General features: G+C 38.1%; 1 protein-coding gene across 12 annotated transcripts in view; it reads right to left on the bottom strand.

The window, feature by feature from the left end:
• LOC5570819 (CD109 antigen) overlaps positions 1 to 25,980 on the bottom strand; it is a 77,741-nt gene that overhangs the window by 35,034 nt on the left and 16,727 nt on the right. For 8 of the 12 annotated variants that reach the window (XM_021846511.1, XM_021846509.1, XM_021846502.1 and 5 more), the window contains exons 2-7: positions 21,748 to 21,934; positions 21,311 to 21,670; positions 20,528 to 21,255; positions 20,200 to 20,461; positions 19,891 to 20,142; positions 13,763 to 13,805 (exon numbers count right to left, since the gene is read on the bottom strand). In XM_021846511.1, coding sequence (XP_021702203.1) covers positions 13,763 to 13,805; positions 19,891 to 20,142; positions 20,200 to 20,461; positions 20,528 to 21,255; positions 21,311 to 21,670; positions 21,748 to 21,934 — 1,832 coding nt within the window. Of the gene's footprint in view, positions 1 to 364; positions 564 to 12,666; positions 12,860 to 13,057; positions 13,248 to 13,398; positions 13,595 to 13,762; positions 13,806 to 19,890; positions 20,143 to 20,199; positions 20,462 to 20,527; positions 21,256 to 21,310; positions 21,671 to 21,747; positions 21,935 to 25,980 lie in introns of all 12 variants that reach the window. The other 4 variants (XM_021846504.1, XM_021846506.1, XM_021846505.1 and 1 more) reach the window with 4 other exon arrangements.

Genomic DNA, 25,980 nt, shown 5'->3' with positions numbered 1-25,980 from the left:
CAGATACTTTCATCAAATTGTTTCTCTTCCTTTCCATTACTAATTCACAGGAATCTATGATTCTGACATTTATCCTTTTTGATATCTATGGGACATATTCGTTTTGATATCAATTCGAAAACCAAAGAAGATGAAAGACTACAAACTAAGGGAAAACGTTTGCATGCATCAATGCCTTCAACTAATCCCAACAATACCTTAGTGATCCTAGATTAAAAAATGATAGATATTCCGATGTATGAGACAACAAGTTGTTACTATGAAGCGTTATCTGAAGCCCAAGCTTAGCATCAAACGGCCTCCTAATGCCTGATGCACACCTTGAGGGGCCCCTTTCATACTACGGTTTACATCTCTACCACACCTGTCGTTCGAAAATGTCTGCCAAATCCAGGACTCAGGAAAACTTTTTCTCACGGAAAGCTCGGCACCTCCAACACCACTGGGTGGCATTACTCCGGCCGAAGCAGCTAGTGGAACGGCAAAAGGGTCCTCATTTTCATAGGTTCTGATGTCAATGACGCCTCCATCAAAGGATGCATAGGATGCCCAGGGTGGGATCGCTTTGAATGATTCGGGAAAATAGAACTCATTGATGGTAATCTAATATGGCGTCACTAAACTTTTGAAAATCGATAATCTATCCTGAATGTACCTTAAATAATGTGTTTCCCTCAAAAACAATATTCCTCAAATTCTGTCAAGACACCACTTGTATTGTTATTCGAAGCGAGGAATCAGAAATCTATGACATTTGGTCGAAAGACATTTGGTCGAATGACAGTTAGTCGAATTACGTTTGGTCGAAAGTACATTTGGTCGAACACACATTTCGTCGAATGGACATTTGCTCGAAAAGGTTTAGTTCAAACAGATAGAAAATGATATTTGGTCAAACCGACATTTCGTGGAAAAAATAGTGCTCGAGTCTAAATAATATAGCATTATGTCGCTAATGCAAGAGTGATTGAATAATTGGAAAAGTATCAGTCATGTTACCAACAATCTTTATGCGATTACCAAACTTTGATATTCAATTTGTTGGACGCTCTTCTAAGGTATAAATCTACCTCTTGCGTGTTTTATGTTTCATGCTGATTTTTCGTTCAGATTAGAGATAAACTGATCTTAAATGGAGCAAGACAACTTTTTTCGCCTCAGTCAACTCGTCTTCCCTTACCCGATACATAGGATTAGCATAGTTTTCATTTTCAATAATCAAAAGCTTCTACTACAAACTAAATTGTTCACCCGAGGTCACCAACACTATCAGCAAACCCAGTAAACACAAAATCGTATACGATAGCGCATAAGAGTACAAATGTGGAGGCGATATACGTACATGCGCCATAAGGCTGCGTGCAAGATGTACGTATATCGCCTCCACATTTGTACTCTTATATCCCATCATAAACGATGGTGTGTTTACTGGGAAGCCATATTGCTTGAGGAATGTTACACAGCACGCAAGACCCGGAATTCAAAGAAAGATACCGAGCACTCTCTACGAATGCTTCCATCAGATAAGCTGATCTTCATTACGAAGATTGACGATATTTCAAAAGAATAATAAATGAATAAAACATTATGTTCACATCGTTTTGCAATAATATAACTTGTTGAGTAGTTTTTCAAAGAATGATGATATTTTAAAAGAATAATAAATTCACTAGAACTAAATATTTTAGTCAATGTACAAAAAAAACTAATGAAAAGTACATTTGAATAATCATTTAAATCCTAGATTTTGGCATAACTTCAAATTGCAAATAAAAAGGTGTGTTAAATTTATAAATAAGACTAAGTACATAAAAGGTCCCATTATTAATTCAACAACAGTTAATGATTCATTCAACTTTTGGAAACTTAGGAAACAATAATCACTTTTACCAAATGATTCCGTTCAACTAGACATCATTCGACCAAAATACATTTTTCAAAGCCATTCCACCAAATGTCCGTTCGTCCAAATGTCCTTTCGACCAAATGTACTTTCGACTAAATGTCATTCGACCAAACGTCATTCGACCAAATGTCATTCGACGAAATGACCTAAAGCCAGGAATCAGGTATAAATCTCGCGAAACATTACTAAAGGACCTACTTATGTACAAATGAGAGATTGTCTCCTCTCTCGCTCTCTTTCGATTATAACAGTGGAATAGTAAAGCTTTTGGGAAGTTTTTCACTACAGATCGAAAGACAATTTTCTTGACTATCGTTTCATACAAAAAACGCAACAGAAGAGTTTAATGTGACTCAGTTATTGATCAAAGAGCCTCTCATTTGTACATAAATTCTTTAGTTATGTTTCGCGAGAAATCTTGCACAAATTTGTTTGGACATCGTCGATAGAAATACATCGCTGAAAATTGAAGAATCTACCGAGGATCTCGTAAGAAATCCACAAAGATCTTTCTACTGAAGTGTCTGAAAATATCACGAATCAGAATGGAAAAACAATTGCATAACATATTAATAACAGGTTTTATTACCTGAATGTTATGTTGTATTATCAATAAGAAGACTCTTGTTATCAACGAATTTAGAGCTGTCAGATCGAGGATGCCATCGACGTGTGATTGAGTTGAATGTTTGTGATCAATCTTCTACCTTTATAACTAGTTGATAACATAATCAGCTATCAATGTGCGATACTGAAAATATAACCGAACATGTTAAAAGTCCGTTTCAAATGATAACACAATGAGATATCCCAGACAACCAAAATGTACGTATAAGGAATCACCTTTTGCGCTATGCGAAGCTTATATGTGGAAAGTTTAACGTGTAAGATTTCGTGAAAAGGCCTTATACGTACAAAAGTGGAGGCGATATACGTGCATTTTTATATGATGAAAAATAGCATGCATTGCAAGTGTGTAGATTTGATTGCGAACTATTCTGTACTCCTATGCGACTTAATTTATGACAACAAAGTTTATTTGATAGCTGCTACAGATTGATCCGATTAACTTTGTACTAGTATACGGGTTGAAACAAAATGTACATACACTCCCGTGCATAAGTTTGGGTTCACCCCCTAAAAAACATGCAAAAGATTTCAGTCCATATCTCTGTGATTATACGTCCAATTCAAACTCTCTAAGCCGCATTCCAAAGGCAAAGAGTTATTCTTACTTCGTATGTATTTTTCCAAAAACATTCTTTGAACTTTGTATACTAAATATGTACTTAAAATTGTGACATTTAAAAAAAACACACTGATAAAACATTACTAATTTCCTCAGCATTGGATCGACAAAAATTTTCAAACAAGGTGTCTTTAGAATCGCAATCTTATATTCTTTGAAGAGCACTCATGAATTTTTTGCGGAAAAATCTGAAAAGTATTCAAAATCAATGAAACAGTCAGTCAAGTCATCGTGCAAAAGTTTGGGTTCACCCCTCAGTATGGTGTATCGTGCAAAAGTTTGGGTTCACCTGAACTTACTTAAATCTGTGAAATCTCAAACCAATCATGTACGCGCCATTATTTGCGCTCAAAAAAGCTTTAAACTATTAAAATCGGTTGAAAAATGGCAGAGATATTGACAAAAATGATGTGCGTGTGGCTCAGATGTACCCAAAGTTTTGCACGATTTGCATCATACTGAGGGTGAACCCAAACTTTTGCCCGATGACTTGACTGACTGTTTTAATGATTTTGAATACTTTCCAGATTTTTCCGCCAAAATTTCGTGGGGTCCCTTCAAAGAATATAAGATTACGACCCAATGCTGAGGAAATTAGATATGATTTTTCAGTGTGTTTTTTGAAAAATGTTACATGTTTAAGTATAAATTTAGTATACAAAATTAAAAAAATGTTTATGGAAAAATACATACGAAGTAAGAACAACTCTTTGCCTTTCGAATGCGGCTTAAAGAGTTTGAATTGGACTCGTAATCACAGAGATATGGACAGAACACTTTTGTATGTTTTTGAGGGGGTGCACCCAAACTTTTGCACGGGAGTGCATGAACATAAAATATCGTTTTTTGCGAGAAAACCCATCGATGAAACGATTCCATCCACCATATAGTGCGGATGTGATGCATTTTGTATAAATAAACGAGTTTGTTCATAAACTGTAATGCAACTTTTGGTTGTCTGGGATGTTTATGATATCATTAGCAGTGTTGGTGGACTCACACTCAAATCTCAATCATTGAGTTCTCCTGCGAGAGTAAACTCATTTGATATCTGCTTCGTCAAACTCACTCATGAGATTTTGATGCAAAATCTATCGCCCACACTTATGCCGTCGAAAATTATTCAATCATAAAACGAATTGGAAATCTGTCAAAACTCAATGTTATTGTTATTGTAGAAGGGTTGATTTACTTTTAAAAAAATACTACCCAATGAGTCAAATGGATGAGCCAACTCATGCCTGATATCACGTAATGTAAAAAACTAACGATTATGTTACTTATTTTACAAGTATTGTCGACATTCGACGCAGCACGGACGATGGCGAAATGCAGAATCCTTACGAACGAGAGGCACATGAGAATTGAGACAATGGCTATTGTCTTTAAAACGAAGCTGATAGAACGTGCTTTATAATTGTTCAATTCCTATGATGAGCATTAGTTAATGATAATCGTGCTATAATTATTTCTAGAAGTATTATTTTTAGTCCAAACCCTTTATTGCTCGGAAAGTTGTTTTATAAAGTTCCCAGATCAAAGTGTTCGGTAAGGATCCGAAGAATTACGTTTTCTCTTATAGAGATGGACAAAACGGCTGATTCTAGTGAAAAGACCCGATCCGAATGACTCATTTTAGTGAAGCGGATTTTTTGAGCGGTCCAATGGCTCAGCGACTCGCAAAGGCAGAGCGAACTGAACTGAGCGAACAGAAAAAAGAGCGTATCTTTTGCTCTCTCTCTCATTCTTCGTACACTCTTTCCCAGAAACTCACAATTTAGGTACTTGACCGATTCTATTTACCCGAACCAAAGGGATGAAAAAAAAATTGCTCTGCCTTTCAAGTGGTTTCCCTCTTTAGTTTGCCTGTATGCAGGCTTTAGTTTGCTCATCTTGATCTGATAGATGTAGCAAACTCCTACGCTCATAACAATTATTAGTCATTATTCGATGTTCATTAACTAATCCGCATCTGAGAAAATGGAGACAAACGTTGGATCTAGCCAAATGCACAACTTCCATTTGACAGCTCTCGCTTAATGCGTAGCTCGACAAACACCTCATCATCAAGCATAGGAAAATTCACTCACTCACCCGAACGCTACCGATAAAATATCTGCAAAGTATATGCTACCACCGAATGTTCAGTGACTGCCGCACGCTACTAGGGTGAGAGCGATCCCAACGAATTACAAACGATTGAGATAAACCGAATATCAAAAGAATCTCGGAGCGGAGTGAGCACCAATCCGCTCTGAAATTGGAGACACCAAAGAACGCGTTTACCATTCAATCACTATATGTTTTCTATGGAATGTACGGATTTCGCGTTCACTGAATCATTTAGCCGAGTGTATTCCTAGTCAGTGAACGCTCATCAGCTCTCAAACACGAATGCCACTCATGTGGAATCGGAATGTAAAGAATCATTCGCTACAGCCTTCGACACACGGAGTCGGTAGTGAATCATTTTGTTGCCGTTGTTGTCTAACTTGTCGCACGGCGAACAAGAAAAAAGCACATTGGAAATTGAAACACTCGGCTTGGTTGGAGGAACGGCAACCTAGCTCTTGACTGCGTGTGGAAGTGGGCGAGAGAAACGCAATAATCGAGTGAATGTTTCCCATACTTGCTCATCATTGCTTTTTGGGTGAACTGAGGTTGGTTGCTCCGTCACCGCAAGAGCATAATTTCATTTCCTCTTTGGGCAAAGAGCTACAAAGAGGAAACGAAGAGCTTTCTGGAAACGCTCTTCCCCGAACATAGAAATGGGAACAAAAATCTCATTCTCTTTGAATCACTGAGGTTGCTGAAACAAACTCTTTACCACTGTGGGAGTGAAAATAAGCAAACACAAACTTGTAAACTCTTCTTCCCGCAGAGTACGTATGCTCAGTTTAAGTGTGTGGGTAAAATCGCTTCTCTTCCGTAGTTGATCATTAAAACGGGAGAAAGAAGCTAAATCAAGACCAAGGAATACATTGCCTGCCTGTATGCAATTTATTGGGGCTAATTAGGGTGCCGGTACCAATGGTTGTAATGTACCAGTAGATTGGACTATGGAATAAAACGTACATTTTTTGACAAATACGACATGTGCTTTTTTTGGTGGATAGATCGCCTCTAGTTTTGTCGATTTGCCAAATTTCAGCTTTTTATTTCATCAAAAAGTCATATAAATAATTAAGTTTACGCAAAAAATTTGCTCCCTTGCACCAATAGTTGCCGTCGTGTTCCAGTAGTGGATCAACAGATGGAAGCAGTTTTTAAAATGGATGTATAAAAATGAAGAAAAGTCCCAGAGATGTTCTCAATGCTTCATTCGAAAGATATTAGTTGCTGTTCGAAGGGAAAAATGTTAAACCTGTGTAAAAATTTGCCTTTTTGTTTAAAATTCCTTGTATAATTCCCAAACGTCTACTACTGGAGCACTAGCGCAACTACTGGAACACGTGTACCAATAGTGGCTCAAGCGATTTTATGTTAAAAAATTAGTTTTATCACTCTTTTTATATTTTTCCCATATAGTAGAGGTTGAAATCTTTCTGTTGACGCCAAAAGATCTCTGCTAAGGCTTTTCGTTATTTTGTTATGATTTTTTATAGCTTAGGTAGTCCACTAATGGCACCGTCACCCTAGTTGTTTTGCTGTTACAAAATATGTCACAATATTGGCAGGTTTTTAGTTAAAATAACAAAAATTTTAAATAGATGAAAAACCGAACTCAGTGCTGTACCATTTATTTACACTAGAGTTTGAATTCTTTGACAGATACGCGTATTTCGTATACTTATCGACATAGAAACTTTAAGGGACGTTGTGAAATCGCATTGGTGGTTTCATTTGTATCTTGTCGACAATTACGGAATTAAAATTTATTCGTAATCAACCACTATCGAACCAACTATGCTAAATTTTGGTCTCTCAATCGCATAATGGATACAGTTTTGTTTTTTGGATTTTAGGGCAAAATGGAGTATTTAACCCGTATAGGCCAGAGTGAAAGAATAACTACTAAAACTCTCACCGCTCAACGAATACATAACGGATTTGAATCATTTTTGGTCAGTATGGTCGTACACATATCAAGTTACGAAAAATAGCCAGAGGATCTCGGGAATGCTCCTGTGGCCGGAGTTATTCCGGTGGGCCACTGGGTCAGGTCAGGTGAAAAGGGTGCTGTGTTTGTGCCCCTGGAGGTAGGCAAAATTCAAGTCACAGATAATTTCCGGAATCGGCTATAATGTGGTCACTATATCTAGGAATTTTAAGATAATCGTATCAGTGTAAGCCTTTTGAGGAACGATTGATTTGGATAATCATGTCTCCTGCCTTTGATTGATCCTACAAATGTCCATTTTCGGGTCCCAGGACACCTTAAATATCCCATAAAGTGGCCAATTTGTTACTAAATCTGTGCCAAGCTTTAGTGAACTATTATGCTTGATCTCTACTTTTCGAAAACTGAAACGATTTAGTATCCAACAAATCTATAGCTGGTTATCGCGGGTATTAGGTCCGAGTGGCCACATCCGGTACATTCTAAACGGCCCAAAACTCTTCAATTACAATGTTGAATATCAGGTCTTAACAATTCATGCAAATTTTCATGGATGTCATTGCAAATAAATAGGGCTAACTTGGCATGTCCCAAAAAATAGCCGTTTTTACCCGACTTGACCCAGTAACCCACCGGAATCACTCCAGACACAGGAACATTCCCGAGTTCCTCTGATCGCTTCTAGAAACTAGATATGTGTGCCAGTATACTGTCAAAAAATCATTTGAATCTGTCAAGAATTCGCTGAGCGGTGAGGATTTTAGTAGTGTTGCTTTCACTCAGGCCTATACGGGTTAAGTACCAGAATTGGTCCAAGCCAGTGGCATAAAATACTAAGAAAATGTCAATATGAGAGTGAGAGTAATTTTTTTTTTCAATTCTATCACATTTTGACAACATTGGTAATGATTTGTAGGTGACCCATAAACGATGAAGGTTTGTAAATTAATAAAAAAAACATATAATTCGAAGCGATATCAAGTTACTATTAAACAGACTTACCGTTCATACAATTTTCAAACGAGCACAAATTCTAGCAAAATTCTTATACATACAAAACAAACCTTTCAATACACTTGATTCCATTATCATAAGGTAATGCCATTCGAGGTTATGGTTCTCGAGGTACTGACGCAACAAGGGATATGAATTTCAATATAATGGGGAAGAATCGTTTAAAGGTACCGCCGCGCGGGGTGACATTGGGACATTGGGGCCTAGGGGTAACATTGACCGCCTCTTTGGATGCATCTCATGGCTAGTAGAAACGCCTAAATACTAATCTATGACCATCCATTGCACAGTGGTCCAGATAGAAAGTTTACGCGGACATGAACTTTTCGACGTCATTTTGTGGTTTTAGAGTATAGGTTGCTTCCCAGAAGTGTCTCGAAATTAGTAGTACTACAATTCGTACGAAAGGGATTTTTTTCTGCACTAATCGCAAAAGTGTTCCATACGCCAACTTTTTTATGTTAATAGATAGCAAGTTCGTATATTCAGCAAAGTTATAGCATATTTCAATACAAAAAACTTTGTAGAACAAACTTTTTCTCTATATCTTATACTTTCTGAGATAATTGACTTTTTATATAAAAAATAAAGAAAATAATTTTTCCACCCATAAGTCATTTATTTCCAAATTTAAGCAGCCTACTATGTTCTACAAAGTTTTTGATACTATTATATTCTACAACTTTGGTGAATATACCACAGTTGTTTTTCTTCTGGTTTTCTTATTGTAGGAGATATTAATTTAAAATCATACCGTATTTCAGGCCAAATAACTCGCAAAGATGCACTTGAAAATGAACCTACCTGTCACTGTCACACCGTGGCTCTACACCCCTTAAAGAGTATTTGAGTGAAATTTGGTGAATATAGCTTGAGCTTGAGCTTGATTGGCCGCCCGTGGATGCTACTCCAGTATCGCCAGATCAGCTGCACTTACACAAGGAATCAACCGAATGACTGCTTGGGACTAACAGGCATCCTCAGTGTATAAGTGCTGGTGATCTGCTATTTTTAGCCGACAATGGTGCCTGCCACGTCAGAATGCAGACCAATGTGGGGAACGGGGAGGAATTGATGATGCATTATACTGGCTCCCACGTAGACCGTATATACCACTGCATCTACGCCAGTTCATGCGGGAGTGTATGGATTGGGGGAAAGGCACGGCAGAGAGGTTTGCTTTTGTGTTTAGCAGACTGCCTATGAATCAGGCGTAAGGAAAGGCATGCGCGTGGAAGAATGGAAGCGTTAGGGAAACGGTTTCTTGTCCGTCTCTGGTTCTAGCGTTTGCTATGAACGAATAGTTTGAGTGTGATAGATTTAGAATGGAAGATAGAAGCAAGTGAGAGATATACAACTACAAAGTACGAGGAAAGGGACGGGCCTGGGATTGAACCCATGACCTTCTGCGTATGAAGCAGAAGCGGTTTTGAGTGAAATTTGGTGAATATATTATGTTTATATATATTTTTAGGACTATTTTCAATAACGAGTGATTTGCAATTAAAACACATTAATTAGTCATCTTTTTATAAAACACACAAAAGTCATGGCCGCCGCGATTCAGCATTAAATAAGCAACACCTGTTTGATTTTGTACAGTGTACTATATTTGTAAAAAGCATAATTTTCAAAACTTTTTCAATAATTCTTGCGCTTCTTCCTGCAATTCCGAATGCTTCTGTGCGATTCGACGATTTGTCAGTGAGATCACTGGATCTGATGACGCGGAGTAGCAATCGCAATAGGGCGATATTAAAAACTGAAAAGGCAATAGATGACTCTTTTTCAGTGGTAGTAAAAACGAAATCCTGAAGCAAAGAAAGCACAATGGAAGATGAACTAAACACAAAAAGTTATGTATTCATATTACGCTTGATTTCTATTCACTACTTTTTCGATCCAGTTTCCTAATTGCAAGTAATTTACGTTTTTCATTATTTTCCATACGTTTTGACAGTTCACCGACTACCATTCTTCCATGCGCTTGTGTTTGAAATTTGAGAAATTTGAGAATACAGCATAGCGCGATCAGTGAAAGGAAAACACACATCAGTTTCGCCGCTAGGCGGCCAGCTTAGCTTAGCTTAGCTTAGACTGACTACACATATCAATGGTTGCTATTCCGTGATTGACCAAAGTCAGTGAAAATGCACAAAGAATCAACTAGAAGTTCGGCTGGGATTGGCCATAATCTTCTTCAGTGTGCATAATTCAGTGCCTCTATTTATACATGGTCAATAACGGCGCCGGCCACGTCCTTGCAGTCAGGTGGGATTGGGGGAAGGAATGTTAGTGTGTAACCTTTGCTATTTGGAGACCGTGTTTGCCTCTGCATCTCCACAAAGGTTACTGGGAGGGATGTTTGTTAATGGGAAGGATCGTTGGGTCACAGGATTCACTTTGATAAGCGATTAGACCATGATAAATAATTATTTGTGAGATATAAACATGCTTATATGTAAATATAATATTTTCATTTGATATGAACAACATCTATGTAGAGAAAAAATATGCCGACACTTGATGTGACGAACGTTTCAAAGTTTGTTGAATAAAGTGAACCTTTTGGAAGTCTACACTTGAAGTGTCGAACCATTCAAAGTTTTTTTTTTAATTACAAAAATAAAGGTAAAAAGAAGAAAGTGTTTTGAAAAAAAAAAATTAGACATAAATAATTTATGAATCAGAGTTTATGTCGACACTCACAGTGACGAACCATTCATATTTTTTTGAAAAATCATATTTACGTCTCACCGTTGTAACGATTAAGGGTGCAATCATACATATTTTATAGATTAGAAACAGTAGCATAAAACGAGCTCACCAATTGATCCGTCATCCTTGAGCAGCAACAATCCTCTTTGAACTTCACTCGTTTAATAGGCTATATAAAAGCACTCAGAGAAAATAGGCGTGCAACCCGTGAGGGAAAACAACTGACGACTGCTCGGGCTTTCTTGACGCACTGCCCAGGAGCAAGCGTCAACGTCGGAAGATCAAAAAGAACTAATCAAAAGCGGCACTTTTTCACTTTACTCGATCGACGCGCGACATGTTTGATCCTGCCCTCATCGCCGGCCCCCGCAAGAGCAAGCGTCAAGGTCGGAAGATCAAACACAAATCCATCAGTTTCGCCGCTAGGCGGCCAGCACAGATAAACTGAATGTTCGAAGGGTTGTTGTCTGTACTTTTTGCCACTGGCGCCAACTGTTAGCGATTATGATCAAAATAAACAGTCGTTACCCTATTGTATTTTTTTGACATGGTTACTACGACTGATTTCAATACGACTTTAACTACAGTAATAATTACTGCTATACATAAATCAATGACTCAAGATAAATAAATTGAATGCCTCTCAACTCTTGCAACATATTATCATTTATGACTTTTAATACGGCATGATTTTAAATTAAAATCTTCTTTGGGACGTTACGTCAGGAAGAAGAAGAAGAAGAAGAAGACAATAAGAAAACGATAAGAAATACAACTGTGGTATATTCACCAAAGTTGTAGAATATAGCAGTACCAAAAACTTTGTAGAACATAGTAGGCTGCTAAAATTTGGAAATAAATGACTTATGAGTGAAAAAATGATTTTCTTCATTTTTTTATATATAAAGTCAATTATCTCAGAAAGTATAAGATATAGAGAAAAAGTTTGTTCTACAAAGTTTTTTGTATTAAAATATGCTACAGCTTTGCTGAACATACCAACTTGCTATCTATTAACATAAAAAAGTTGGCGTATAGGACACTATTGCGATTAGTGCAGAGAAAAAATCCCTTTCGTACGAATTGTAGTACAACTAATTTCGAGACATTTCTGGGAAGCAACCTATACTCTAAAACCACAAAATGACGTCGAAAAGTTCATGTCCGCCTAAACTTGCTATCTGGACCATTGTGCATTGGCTATTTGTAATGTATTCTTGAAGCTTGACACATTGTTTTCATTATTCTAGCATTAGCTTGCTGTAAAAATATTGGCCCAAAGTCCCCCTTATGGACCAATGTCACCCCGCACGGCGGTATTTTTTTCGCATTATTCCTACGTTGTTTAACCATGCATCGCAAAATAAACTAAAAAGTCGATCAGCAACTACATACTTTTAAAACAGCAGACGTTATTTAAATACGGAAAATTTAGAGAAATGAAATTAAAAAGACGCTATCGACACCTTAAGAGTAGAGAAAAACTATTTGAGTAACTGAACTGGGCATATTCACTCACGTATATACATGCAAAGAATTTTTGATTTGAACTCATCTATATGCCAAAATATCATACCTATCTTTTCCTCACCACCACCCTGATGCATTCACATGAAAGTCTCAGAACAAGTAGTAAACTATACGTAGTATTATTCGTAGCCCGATTCCCACTAATGAACATACAATGTACAATGTGACAAGAACTTGAGCGAAACTAACCTATCGTTGGAATAATCCTCCCAAATCCATGATTCGGGAAAAGTTTTTCTAACAAGTACAGGGCTGCTAGGGGCTGGTCCACTGGAAATGCGATCCTCTAGCACTGGTGAAGCCATGGCTGCCACTGGGAAGGATTGAGGACTGGCAAGGGCAAAAACGGGGACACCAAATTCCGCAATAGCATATCCGAATGCTTATATAATGGAATAGATTGATTCAAAATGCTTTACTACAATTGTGTAACTTTTGCCATAGAAAGAACAATAAATAATGTGCCACCAGATATCCCACATCGAAAAAGGGACAATTATCCATCAAAGGAATTAGATTACACGTAATACTACCAGGTGCTTCCGTCAACCGAGTAAACAATTCTAACGACTTTTCTCACCTATCCTCCTGCAAAGCCTCCCAAAGCCACGCTTCGGGAAAGGCTTGTCTAACTTTTACAGAACTCAAATTCTCTATCGTCTCCGGAAGAGACCCTTTCCCTTTTGGCGATGTTTTCGCGGAAGGAAGACTGAACTTTTGGAAAGTGGTCGTACTCGTACTGGCTGAGGCGATACGGTAAACTATTCGAGCTGGAAGATAGACATTGAAAGCAGAAGATAGTTAAAGAATAGAGCTACTTCAACCAGTGTTGGCCCGAGTATTGTTAGAGCTACGTGGCGTGGGAAATGAAGGCTAGATTGACATTGCAAAGTGCGGGTAGATAGTGCTAATACTACATACTCGGACAAGCTTTGCCATATCCAGGACTCTGGAAATTGTGTCCTAACAGGGTGAACGTTTTCGGCGGAATGTTTCATCATTGCTGGGAGTGCATTCGTTGTAGGAACGATAGGCGTGGTACTAATGATCATAGGAGTTGACACGACTTCACCAGCAAAAAAGGCAACTGGAACTGCTATGGGGTACGGGTACAGCTCTGGAAATCGACACTAGTGCTAATGAGTAGGGAATTTTCTGTGCAATTGGCAATTTGAATCCTTGGGAATCGTTTCACTAAGGTACCCAATGATGGACAATATACTTACACAGGTAAGCAGACTAAATCTGACATAAGCGATTGACAAAACAAACATTCTTCACTTACCGGGTTGTTCGTTGGCGTTGGTCATGATGACAGCCCCGGCATCCTGGAAATATAAAAAAAGAAACTTTAGTGGTCGAGTACAGCTAACGTATGACGACTCAATACAGAAGCATGTCCGAAAGAACTAGAACCAGTGAATCAAATTAACACGTAACGGCAAGTGGACAATGCTGTATCATGCCCCAACAGTGGCGCGGGAAGTATGTAGGACAGGTAGGACATGTACTACGCACAACAAACCAGGGTAGGACAGTCAAAAGATTGTCCTACTCACGATTCATTTATTTGTTATCTAGAAATAGATGGGGAAATTAGAACAACTTCACTTTACCTCACTGTAAAGGCAAGCAGTTTGGTCTATTTTTGTCAAACTTGTTTATTAATATTGATTTAAAAAGGATATATTGATATAAAGGATTTTCATATTGTTTATTATGAAGAATAACTAAAGTTGATCCAATGAATGATCTCAAAGACAGGACTGGTAAAAGGTTTCGTTTAAGGGATTTGATCTCTATTTTAACGCAAGTCTCTATTTTTAATGCAAGGTCTGTGAAATATCTTTTTTAACCAAAATGGTTCTTGCTGCGAATCCTGTAAAATAGTAAAAGCTCCAAAGAAACCTTCAGATACTATAACGGGTTCAACAGGCTCTTGAAGAATACCGTCTCAGATCACCCGAGGAAAAACTTAAGGAGTTATCGCAGTTATTTTGTTTAGAATACTTTCAGGGTCTCCTACAGGGATCTATCCAGAATTTCTTCTAGAGATTTCTCTCCCAGAAATTCTTCTAATGATTTTTCAAATGATGCTCAGAAGAACATCCATAGATTTGCTACAGAAAATTCTTGAAAGTCCAAACCTACTACCTCCATTAATTTCCTTATGTATTACTTTGATTTTTTCCTTAAACTATCCTAGAATTTCTTCCAGACATGTTTCACTAATCCTTCAATTGAATTCGGCAGTTACTACTATAAGGGATCCTCCAGAATTTCTACAGAACCATGTACAGAATTACTTCCAAGGGAACCCACAAAGGTTTATTCCAGAGTGTAAATAGCTGAAAGTTTTTTGTTTTCAAGAAGCCCTGCAAGAATTCCTCCGCCTGCTCATGTGGATTTTTCCAAGAATTCATTCATGTTTCCTCCCAGAAATCCAAAATTCCTTGAGGGATTCACATCTATTCATTATCATTAATCTAATCTAATCTAATCTAAGTGCTTCCACAGTTAATATTGAAAAGCATCCTGGAAAAAGCTTAATCAATTAAGTTATTTTCTTGTCAGTATTAATATTGGCAGAATATCGACGATATAATACAAATATAAAAATGGCCAGGCGCACTGTGCAGACTTCGGGGTTGAAGGCAATTGGAAAAAATCATGACGATCAGGTTATTCACGCATGAATAAACTGATAGACGAAAAAAAAATAATTTAAGAAAGAAGATACGGGGACATGTATACCAACCGTTTCAATTCAGGGTTTAGAGGTAAAATCGTTGGGAGTGGCGTTGCTAACAAAGTTAATGCACACTCCATTGTTGTTCTCCTGGGATGGGACAAAGGCAATTTTTTCTTTCTTTTCCTTTTCGTTCATGGCTCGGTTCGCGCTTTTCTCGATGGGCAGTACGTTGTGAAGAACCAAGCTATCGGGATCGTTTTACGGCCTTTCGCGCGTTTTTCTGGCCAGTGATTCGCGAAACCCAAACTGAAGGTGATGGCTACTGAGTCAAGGATGGAGAATAAATTGGTGAGCTCGTTCCATACTTTTATTTTCCTTCTGTTAAATATGTATGACTACACATTTTTATCGTTACAACGGTGGGAATGTTATGCGAACATGATTATTCAGCAAATTATGAATGGTTCGTCGCTGTAAGTGTCGGCATAAGGGTGTTCTAGAATGGTCCAATCAATCGAGTTAATTTTTTTCTTCTTTGAAAAATACGATAATACACGCTTTCTCCTGACAGTAGAAGGAATGTTGTGTTTATATATTGCTTAATAAACTTTGAATGGTTCATCACTTCAAGAATCGGCATTAATTTTCTTCCACTTGGAAATTTTCCACTTTCACCAAAAATATTAAGTTTTTAAGCATTTATAAGCATGTTTATATCTCACACATAATCCTTAACCATAGTCTAATCGCTTATCAAAGTGAATCCTGTGAGCCTACGATCCTCTCTACAAACTCACCTCCATTCCCGTAACCTTTGTGGAGATGCAGAGGCAAACACGGTCTCTTAACAGCAACGGTTACACACTAACATCCCTTCCCCCATCCCACCTGGCTGCAAGCACGTGGCCGGCGCCGTTATTGACCCTGCATCAATAGAGGCTCTGAATTATGCACACTGAAGAAGATTATGGCCAATCCCAGCTGAACTTCTAGTTGATGCTTTGTGCATCTTAACTGACCTTGGTCAATCACGGAATAGCAACCATAGATATGTGTAGTCAGTCTAAGCTAAGCTAAACATGCGAAAAAATGTTGAATTTATTCTTAAAAAGCTGATGACGACCAAGCTGTGAACCCGCCGATCATAGACGAAGTTGAAAAGGAATTCAACGAGGTGAAGAACTGTAAGACTGCAGGGAAGGACAAGATCCTGGTCGAGTTTCTCAAGCACGGAAATGAGGGTTCCGGGTCATTTGGCCAAATGCCGTTTGGCCGAAATTGAAAACAATAGTGAACTACAGTTAGCATACATTTGTAATGAATTTCAAAGCTGAATTTCAAAGAACAGTTTATTCTTAAGGAAGGATAAATCATCATTGATATACAGCTCTTTAGAGTTACTTCCTGAAAGAAGATAATTCTAAATGTAAGTAATTATTCAGTTCTCTGCTAGCTGCCAGCATAGGTTTTTGCATTGTGTCTGTAGTCAGCTTTTGACAGTTACTATAACGGTTTACGACTTATTCGTCTTTCTGTAGCACTGATTTGCTTCAATCATTTCGAAAGTACTTAGTACATTAATAAATTCCTAGCAACCACAAGATTGGCTTCTTCTTGTCACAACGGAGAAACAGTGAGTTTCTTTAACGTAAGTGATCACCGAGTCGTTCGGTTCAATTTTCAATAAGACTCACTCTGAACGTATTATAAACCTGAATTCCAATAACTATGAAAAATATTTATATATGAAAGAACAGCCTTTGATCTAAAGAAGGAAAAATCTCTAATAAAAATTTAAGCAAGTGTAATGCAAATAATCGTTATATCAGTAGAACTATAAAGAACTGCAGATGATTTGAAGAAGGTAAAATTCTCTTTTAAAATATTAGCTAAATTATTGCCAACAGAAATGAAACCAGTGCAAGTAGAAAGAATAGCCTGTGTTTAGAAGAAGGACAAATTTTTCTAATGAAATTATCAAAAACATTTTAAACCCTAGCACACCGTTGATATCCCAGAGTCGAAATAACTATGAGCTCAGAGCCTTGACGCGAGGTCACGACTTCGTCCTGAAAGAACGTGTAGTTTTAATTATTCTCTTGGAGCACTTATATAGCGACAAAAATAACGTCCCACCACATCATAAAGATCAAATAGCAGATCAGTTATTTGGCCACATTTATGAATCCTACACATCAGCGTTGAAAATAAATAGATTTAATTTGTTCGCAATTCGGCCAAACGGCATTCGGCCAAACGACCCATTCGGCCTAATGACGTTCGGCCTAATGGCCGGACACCGACATGAACAGCTTTCCAGTCGATCCACCGGGTATTTCTGAAGGTATGGGGAACGAAGGAATGCTCACCGGCTGGATGTATGGTGTCATATGCCCAATCTACAAAAAGTGGCAAGGACTGGAGTGTGCTAATTACAAAGGAATTACCCTGCTGGGTTCGGTGAACAAAATACTGTCGCGCATTATGTTTAACAGAATGAGACTGCTCGAGGAGTCCTTCGTCGTCGAGTACCAAGCTGGTTTTCGTAAGAAACCGCTCGACAACGGACCAGATGTTTACCTTGCAAATGATCCTAGTTATCTAGTTATTCCTGGAGTATAACTTGCAGGCCCTCATCTGTTTATTGATTTCAAAGCGGCGTGCAATTCACTGAAAAGAAATGAACAGGTGTGGTAGATAATATCTGAACATGGTTTTCCAGCGAAACTAATAAGGCTGATACGTGCTACTCTGAATGGTTCGAAATCAAGTGTTCGGATTGCAAACGAAGTGTCAACCTTGTATTGACGTTAGATTATTTTAAGCAGAAAGACGAACTTTCGAACTATCATCACAAGGTCGCCTATGCTCCTTGGCTTTGCGGGCGGTATCGACCTTATTGGAATCGATCGCAGGTCAGTGACGGAGGCCTTCGTGCCTTTGAAGAGAAGGAGACAACGAGGATATGCCTGATCATTAATTCTACCATACCGAAGTACATGGTTGCAGGTAGAGATAGAGGTAACTAAGATTAACCCACCATTAGCCTGCAAGAATGGTTGGTGGTTGTCAACCACAAGTCTAAGCAAAGGGCGCTTCCCAAGCAACCAATAGTTCGGATTGTACTTAAGCAGTGAACTCCAGAGTTCACTTTTGGTACAAATTTAGTTTCAGTGAAACTTTTTCGCTGATTAAAAGAACACCATGGATATTAAATGAACTTTATTCTCAGAGAAGTAACTTATGAACTCATCAACAACTTGAAAGTTCAGAACAAGTTTGAACTGAACTTGAAGGTAACAATCAAACTTAAACGAACTTTATGTAAACTGTAAAGTTCGGTTAACTACTTAAAAAGGGAGCTGATTAAGCCAAAACATGCCCTTTTATCCGAACTATTGGTTGCTTGGGTTATCTCGGTGGCTGGTTTTACGAGTGAGTCAAAGCGATCCCTTAACCCGTATAGGCCTGAGTGAAAGCAAAAATACTGAAACCCTTACCGCTCAGCGAATTCTTAACGGATTCAAATGATCGTTTGTAAGTTCACTGGCCCACATATCTAGTTTCTGGAAGTAGCCAGAAAAACTCGGAAATATTACTGTGGCCGGAGTTATTCCGGTGGGTTCCTGGGTCAAGTTGGGAAAAAAGGGCTATTTTTTGGGACATGCCAAGTTAGCTTTAATTATTTGCAATGACAATCATTTGAATCTGATTGTTCAACATTATAAATGAAGAGTTTTGCAGCGTTTAAAAAATACCAGATGTGGCCATTCGGACGTAATGCCCGGAAGAACCAACTATAGATTTATTGGATACTGAACCTTTTCAATTATCGAAAAGTAAAAATCAAACATAATTGTGCACTAAAATGCCTTCCCATAAGCTTGGCACAGATGTTCAGATACAAATTTATCGTAAGTTTGAGACGTCCCGGGACCCGAAAATGGTCATTTGTAGGATCAATCAATTGCAAAACTCATAGTTATCCAATTCAATCGTTTCTCAGAATGATTTTATCTGTGACTTGAAATTTGCCTACCTCCAGGGTTACAAACGCATTATGATTAAAAACAAAATAACTTAACAATTGCTCTTCTAAGAGCCCGGTCATTGCGACCTGACGGAGTGAGCACATGAAATATAGTTTCGCCTAGTTACAGTGAAAAGACTGATTTCGTCAGAGTCGCAAGCCGATCATGATTCTTAACAGCCCTGATGAGGACCAATCTGGTCAAGTGTTGCAGAAAAAGAATCCAACAGATGAAACAAAAAACCAAAGGGGGTAGCACATTTGAACTCATGTGTTTGAGAGTAGCAAGCGCGTGCAGTGAGTAAAAGACGCACTGTAAAGGACGCTCATTCTTCCAATGGTTCTCTACGGAGATATCAAAAAAACAACTTTTACTATGACTCTTTAACTTCAAATCTAGATGATATACAACTAAATGTGGTAACTCAATTGTTGATACTCTATCGCTTGGCTACTATCACACCCTCAAAAGCTTACGATATTTCATCTATTTAAACATTATAAATGTTCTCGAGAAAACTTTACAAATTCTGAGAAACCAAAGAAGGAGAACAATGTTGTTCACAAGCTACAAATTATTCTTGATAAGGTCGTCAATGTCAGTATCGATGGTATTTCTTGTTGACTCCACCTTCATTTAGTCTCATTTGTTGTCACTGTCAGAAGAATAGTTAAAAAGCAATATACTCACATTGAAGTCATCATAATAGTTAAACCGTCTCCACGGAGCAAAACGTTTTCTCCTGTACTGTAGATAAACCGCCTCTTCGTAGGTCTTTAAGTCATCGAACACTTTTCCGGTAGTTAGGTCGTTACCGCTCTTCAGCAGCAACACACTCTGGTCGACACCGAGCAGACCTACGTACGAATCCGGATTGGTGCTGATGGTGATGTCAACATCTTGTCCCGGTTTTGATTCCGTCTTGGAGAGTTGCACTTTCAGCTGCGAAGGACCAATGCATTATGGTGTGTCCTGAGAGAAACCAATCGAAATACTTACGAAGTTCTGCAGCTCGCTTGCAAATTCAATTTCGGCAAAATCGCTGATCATTTGACCGTCGGAATGGATGAAGTAAACTAGCAATCGGGCTCTCGGTACCATTGCGAAGCTCGCTGGGAAGCGGAACGTGTGAGACATGCGGTCCGGTACGGCAATCGTCCCACCAATGAGAACATCACCGCGTCCAAGCACCTGGTAATTGAAGTACTTCATTGGAACAGTGGAGGAAACGTCCACTGTCACGTCCTTATTGATGGTGGGACTGATTTAAAGAATACACAAAACATCATTGTATGAAAAGTAGTTGAAGCTATATAAGAAAACTCACGTCTCAGTCAGAACTTTAGCACGCACGTAGGCACTGTATTTGACCCAGCCTTGAGAGATCGACCCCAGGTAGAAAGTCGCACCCAAATATTCCGCGCGGAAAGAAATCGAATCCGAGGATGTCTCTGTATCGATGATCAACTTTGCCATACCATTCTTGTCAAGTTTATAGGTATGCTCGGTGGTATTCTGATTTGGCCAACCAAATTCTTGTGTTACTTTAACGGAATTAGTGTCATCTTGAAGGGGTGCGCCGTCCTGGAACGTTGCCTTCAACCACGCGGTAAACGGCAGTCCAGGCTTGAATTTTTCCGAACTCTTAACTAGTTCCATGTTGTACGCACGATCGTAGATTTTGACCTTGGATGATGAGTTCTGTTTGCGACCCGTCAGCTCTTCTTCCACCACCGCTTCGATCACAATATTTCTAGTGTAGTCTCCTTGCAGTTTGATCTCGTCACGGAGGTCGAATTCTACCGATCCCTTGCCATCAATCGGTACAGTCTTTCTCGTGATCACATCCCGTTCAAATGGTTGAACATAATGGAAGTTGAAGTCTGGATATGCTGACACGGTCGCTTCACCCTTAACAGATTTGCCGTAGGTGTATTTCGCACGAACGATCGCTTTGACCTTTCCATCCTTCAGTGTAGTGATACCAGGAGACTCAACGGACACTTCAAATTTGGGTAGGACGTACTCATCAACTTCAAATTCTTGAGTCTTTTTCTGTAAGTAGATTGGTGATTAGTTCGAGAACATTGAACGAGTGATGTATTCCTACCGTTCCCAAGGCTTCTACGTTGATCTTCCAGTTACCCAAAACCGGAGCTGACGACAGGGCGAGTTCCGATTCGAAAACACCCTTCACCAGCTTGGCATCATTCCATTGCTTGATACGATTGTTTTTGCCGTCTGTAATGTGCACTTTAACGGTATCGATCTTTTGCAAGGGTTTCGTGTTCGGATCCAATACCAACACTCGGAATCGAACGGTATCGCCCGGCTTATATACCGCTTTATCTGTCTGCACGAACACCGAAAAACTCTTCGACTGGAAAGTCAGTGAAGATTCGTTCTTGAAAATGAATCCCGATAACCCCTCGGCGGTCAAACTGTAATCTCCTTCCGTTATGTCACCAATCTACAAGGAGGGGGAAATTTATGAAAACACTCATTAGGCATGCATTCATTCTAAATAGGACTATCTGTGCAACTTACACTGAATGGAACCAATCGGGATTCACCTTGACCCAGAGATAGATCCTCGCTTGCCAGGGGTGTTCCTGTTCGAGTGTTGTTCAACGTGATTCGGAATCGCAACGGCTCTCGGACATTCAAATTGCTGACGGACACGTGGTACTCTGAGTTCGGTCGCAACAGTTTAGATCCAACGACGGTGTAATACCTGTTGAAATTAAATTATAGACATTAGTCATTACTAGTTAACGATCCCATCAGCTTAATCTACACGTCAATTCCAGCAAATTACAATATTGACACTGGGCACACAAGCTTTAATCAAATATAAATATCAATATTGCAGATGGGTATTGTTTCCCGTTCCGAATAATTAGCTGTATAGCAGGCTATTCTGGTCAGCGTATCGAATGTTTTACTCAAGCTCGGTGATGGAAAACGTACATGCAAGCAGAACCAGTGATTCCCCTCGAACTACTGCACTAGCTGCTACCAGTTTTGAAAATCAATTTCATCGGCTTGTCCAGAGAATTAAAATGACTTTATATCTGATGCCTTGATGTTTACGTGATGTTCACGGATGTGAATATCTCGCCAAGATCTACAATATCTCCCGTTACGCGTATGAATAACAATAATTACGTCTATTAAAATAATGTAGATTGCATTTGATTTCATTTGTTTCATTGTTTGCGCAATGTGATCTCACTATTTGAAGTTGTATTGTACGAACATATATCATCATATATGCTGTCCTCTAGGAAAGCTGTAGTGCAGCTGTAGTAAAGATATCAACGAGAAAAGTAACTAAAGATAATCAAACGATATTGAATAATTTTGTTATTTTCCCTTTCATACTACCGTATGAGCATATGCTAGAAGCTCATTTTATAAACTAGATCAAGGGTTCATAAATTAGTGACCACGACGGTAATTACCACAGTTAACGCGAGAGTATAAATCCGATTTTTACATGACAAAGTAGGGGAAATAAAAGCATAATGGAGATATCAAGCAAAATTTTGAAGACCATAAAATGACAATGTTTTTAATTAACCCCGGCTAGTTTTCAAGTTTTATATTAGTACGACGTGCTACATTCATTCATGGTAATAAAAATCATAGCATATGTCAGAAAAGTAAGATAGAAAATTGGGTCGACAACAACGCTGGTGAAAAGGTATCGGAGCAAAATACTTGCGTGAAATTTATTGATTCCAAAATATTTCATGACTGCCAAACGTGAAAGGGCTCTCCCTTGATCATAACAGTTAGAAAAAAAAACCTTTCTGGGTTCGTTACTTTGCTTTGCGCGTTGCTCATATGTCAATTTGAAACCGAGAAAAAAATTAAAATTTCAAAGGACAATCGAAGCGAAATAAATAAACTTTCGTACCGCCAAACATTTCAAACGCAATACAGATTTCATGCAGTGTATGAACTTTTGATGATGTATACATATTCTCATAGATTATGGAGGTGTCCATTTCGCCCCATGTGTTAATTATGCCTCTTTTCTGCCTATAGGAAGCCAATTTTAAAATGTTTCTAAGAAATTAAAACACTATTTATTTATATTATGTAAGGTGCAGATAAACTGTAGAATTAGCAATTTATTTAAAAAGAATCATAAAATTCAAAATAATATTTCTTTAATGCAACAGATTTCAAATAACTGCTGTAGTAAATTTTACACAAACGATTTGAAATTTTACTTCATATACCTTGCCATGCAAAATTATTGATGTTCACTCTTCGAGTAAACCTTCTCTTGATAAACTTACCTTCATAGGCACAAATTACATCAGTTTTTAAATCGAGTGTTTGGCTATCGGAAAGCCTCTTTTAGGCGCCATATTTATTGATTTTTGTAGATCTAAATCAAGCTAAAATTTGTGAAGGTTTAGGTCTTCCAATATTTTCTTGGAGTTTAGACACATGATTCTAAACGCGCAAATGGGTATCTAATCATTCAAATATTTTCATTGTGGTAATATAAATTTCTGGTTACCTAACAAAATAACATCTTCGGCAAAATCATTTGTTACGGCAAGGTCCCGACACTATGTAAGTATTACAGGTACCTACTGTAGTTCATTCAAAAACTTCCTGGAATATACACTTTCAATCTACTGTCACAATAAATGATCTTTTGATGTTTTTTGAGGCCACACAAGAAGTCAAACTTATCATAAATAATAACCCTGTACATTTGACAAAGTAAATCTTATATTAGAGTATCGTACCGTAAAACGGGGTAACTTTGATAATGCGGGTAACTTTGATAGTGCGAGACCTACAACATACTAAACGAAATAACAAAGTTTTTGTTAATCAGTTAAGCAAAACGAATGCAAAAGTGAAGACTATTAGTATTACACTTCATGTCAAAGCTATTTTCGTTGGAATCAAGTACATTTAAGAATTTATATGCAAATATTAAAAATTTCTAAGATTTTAGCATTTTTGAAACGCTTATAAACAATCTGTTCTACGGTCACTATTTCATGAAGTCATAATGAATTTGTCACTTATCCTTGACAGCCTAGTTTTCGCAGAACATAAATTTGGTCTCAAATCTCTTAGCGAAAACCATTTTCACAAACTGGGACCTATTTTGTAATCTAGGTCAGAAATTTCCATATAGCGTTAAACGCCTAGTGGTATGCACGGCCTTTAAATGTTCCGTAATGCATTCAATTTTGTTCGATTTAAACTCCATTATCAAAGTTACCCCAGAAACCGAGTTTCGATTATTTGAAAAATTATATATCCATTCAGAATAAATCTTTTGGCAATCTATCAACTGCAATCGATAGTTAGGATACCAGTACTCGTTTTAAAAATACAGTCGAAGATCGTTATAACGACAACTTTTATTGCGACAAAAGCTCTCTATAACGACATTTTTCGGTCCCTTGAAGTATATTTCAGTGTTACAATCATTTTCAATAACGACTTTTCACTATTACGACGGTCCCTTGCGATGTCGTTATAGCAAGCTTCGACTGTATGAATTATAATTCTTCGAAACAGCATGCATAAATATTGAAGTTTTCTTCGAAAAAACTATCAAAGTTACCCGGTTTTACGGTACCAGTTTTAACCGATGTTCTTCCAAAGATAATGTGATAGATGTGAAGAGAAAAGTGGAAATATAGGACTGCAATTCAAAATCATAAGCAGTTGTACCGTTTTGACTCATATTCCGAACACTTAAGGCCAACAGTGACTTCAAATGCATCTGGTTGGCGTAAATTAGTTGATATTCGCGAAAATTTAAATTTTTCTACAAAGTCTAACTGTTAGTTGTTGAGTGTAACGATAAAATTGTTTGTTTATAATCTTGTTTGATATTGTTTTTACGTAAAAGTATGGAACAACATTATGATTCAAATCCCGAACACTGTGTACATTCTGTCTCATATTCCGAACACCTTGATTCAAATTCCGAACAGCATGAATAAAGCGTATTGAAATGAATAATTTCGCAAATAAATGTATTTGAGCTTGTTGTACTGGTCTCAAACTAGAAAATTATCACTACTCTCGCGGTATAAATTAGATTGGAGACGTAAGAATTGAATTGCAATTGACTGCCATTTCCTTGTAATTTGATGACACATTTCAGCGAAACATTTCAACCAAATCGCCATACAAAAACCGAGTGTTCGGAATATGAGTCTTTTCGGAATTTGAGACAAAACGGTATATTTGTGGTTTTATTCGATGTCCGGCCACTTGACCGAATGTCGTTTGGTCGTACGCCATCTGGCCGATTGCCATCAGACCTAACGCGTCGTTTGGCCGAATGCCGTTTAGCCGAATTACGAAAAAAAAAATATCAAATAGCTACAACTCTATTGTGTAGAATTCATAAGTGTGGCTCAGTAACTAGATGAGCTAATTAATTTGTTGATTTTAATGATATTACAGGACGTCATATTTATCGTCAAATCCAAAAGGAAAATAAAATCGACCCGCTAATACAGGACGAAGTTGTTAACTCCACACATCGCTTCAAGACGCTAAGACGCTTCAAGACGTAGATGGTTGCTTCGTATCTGGGCTACCAACGGTGAGCTAGGGTTACAAGTGTTTTTAATGATTTCATCATATTTGTCTCCTTCTTTTAAACAAAGGCTATTCTTTCTAGTTATACTGGTTTCATTACTACCGGCAATTCTTCTTCTTTCTGGCGTTACGTCCCCACTGGGACAGAGCCTGCTTCTCAGCTTAATGTTCTTATGAGCA

The sequence above is a fragment of the Aedes aegypti genome, chromosome 2, assembly GCF_002204515.2.
Source record: "Aedes aegypti strain LVP_AGWG chromosome 2, AaegL5.0 Primary Assembly, whole genome shotgun sequence".
In the NCBI taxonomy this organism is placed as follows: Eukaryota; Metazoa; Arthropoda; class Insecta; order Diptera; family Culicidae; genus Aedes; species Aedes aegypti.
This window is presented reverse-complemented; position numbering and strand designations above follow the sequence as displayed.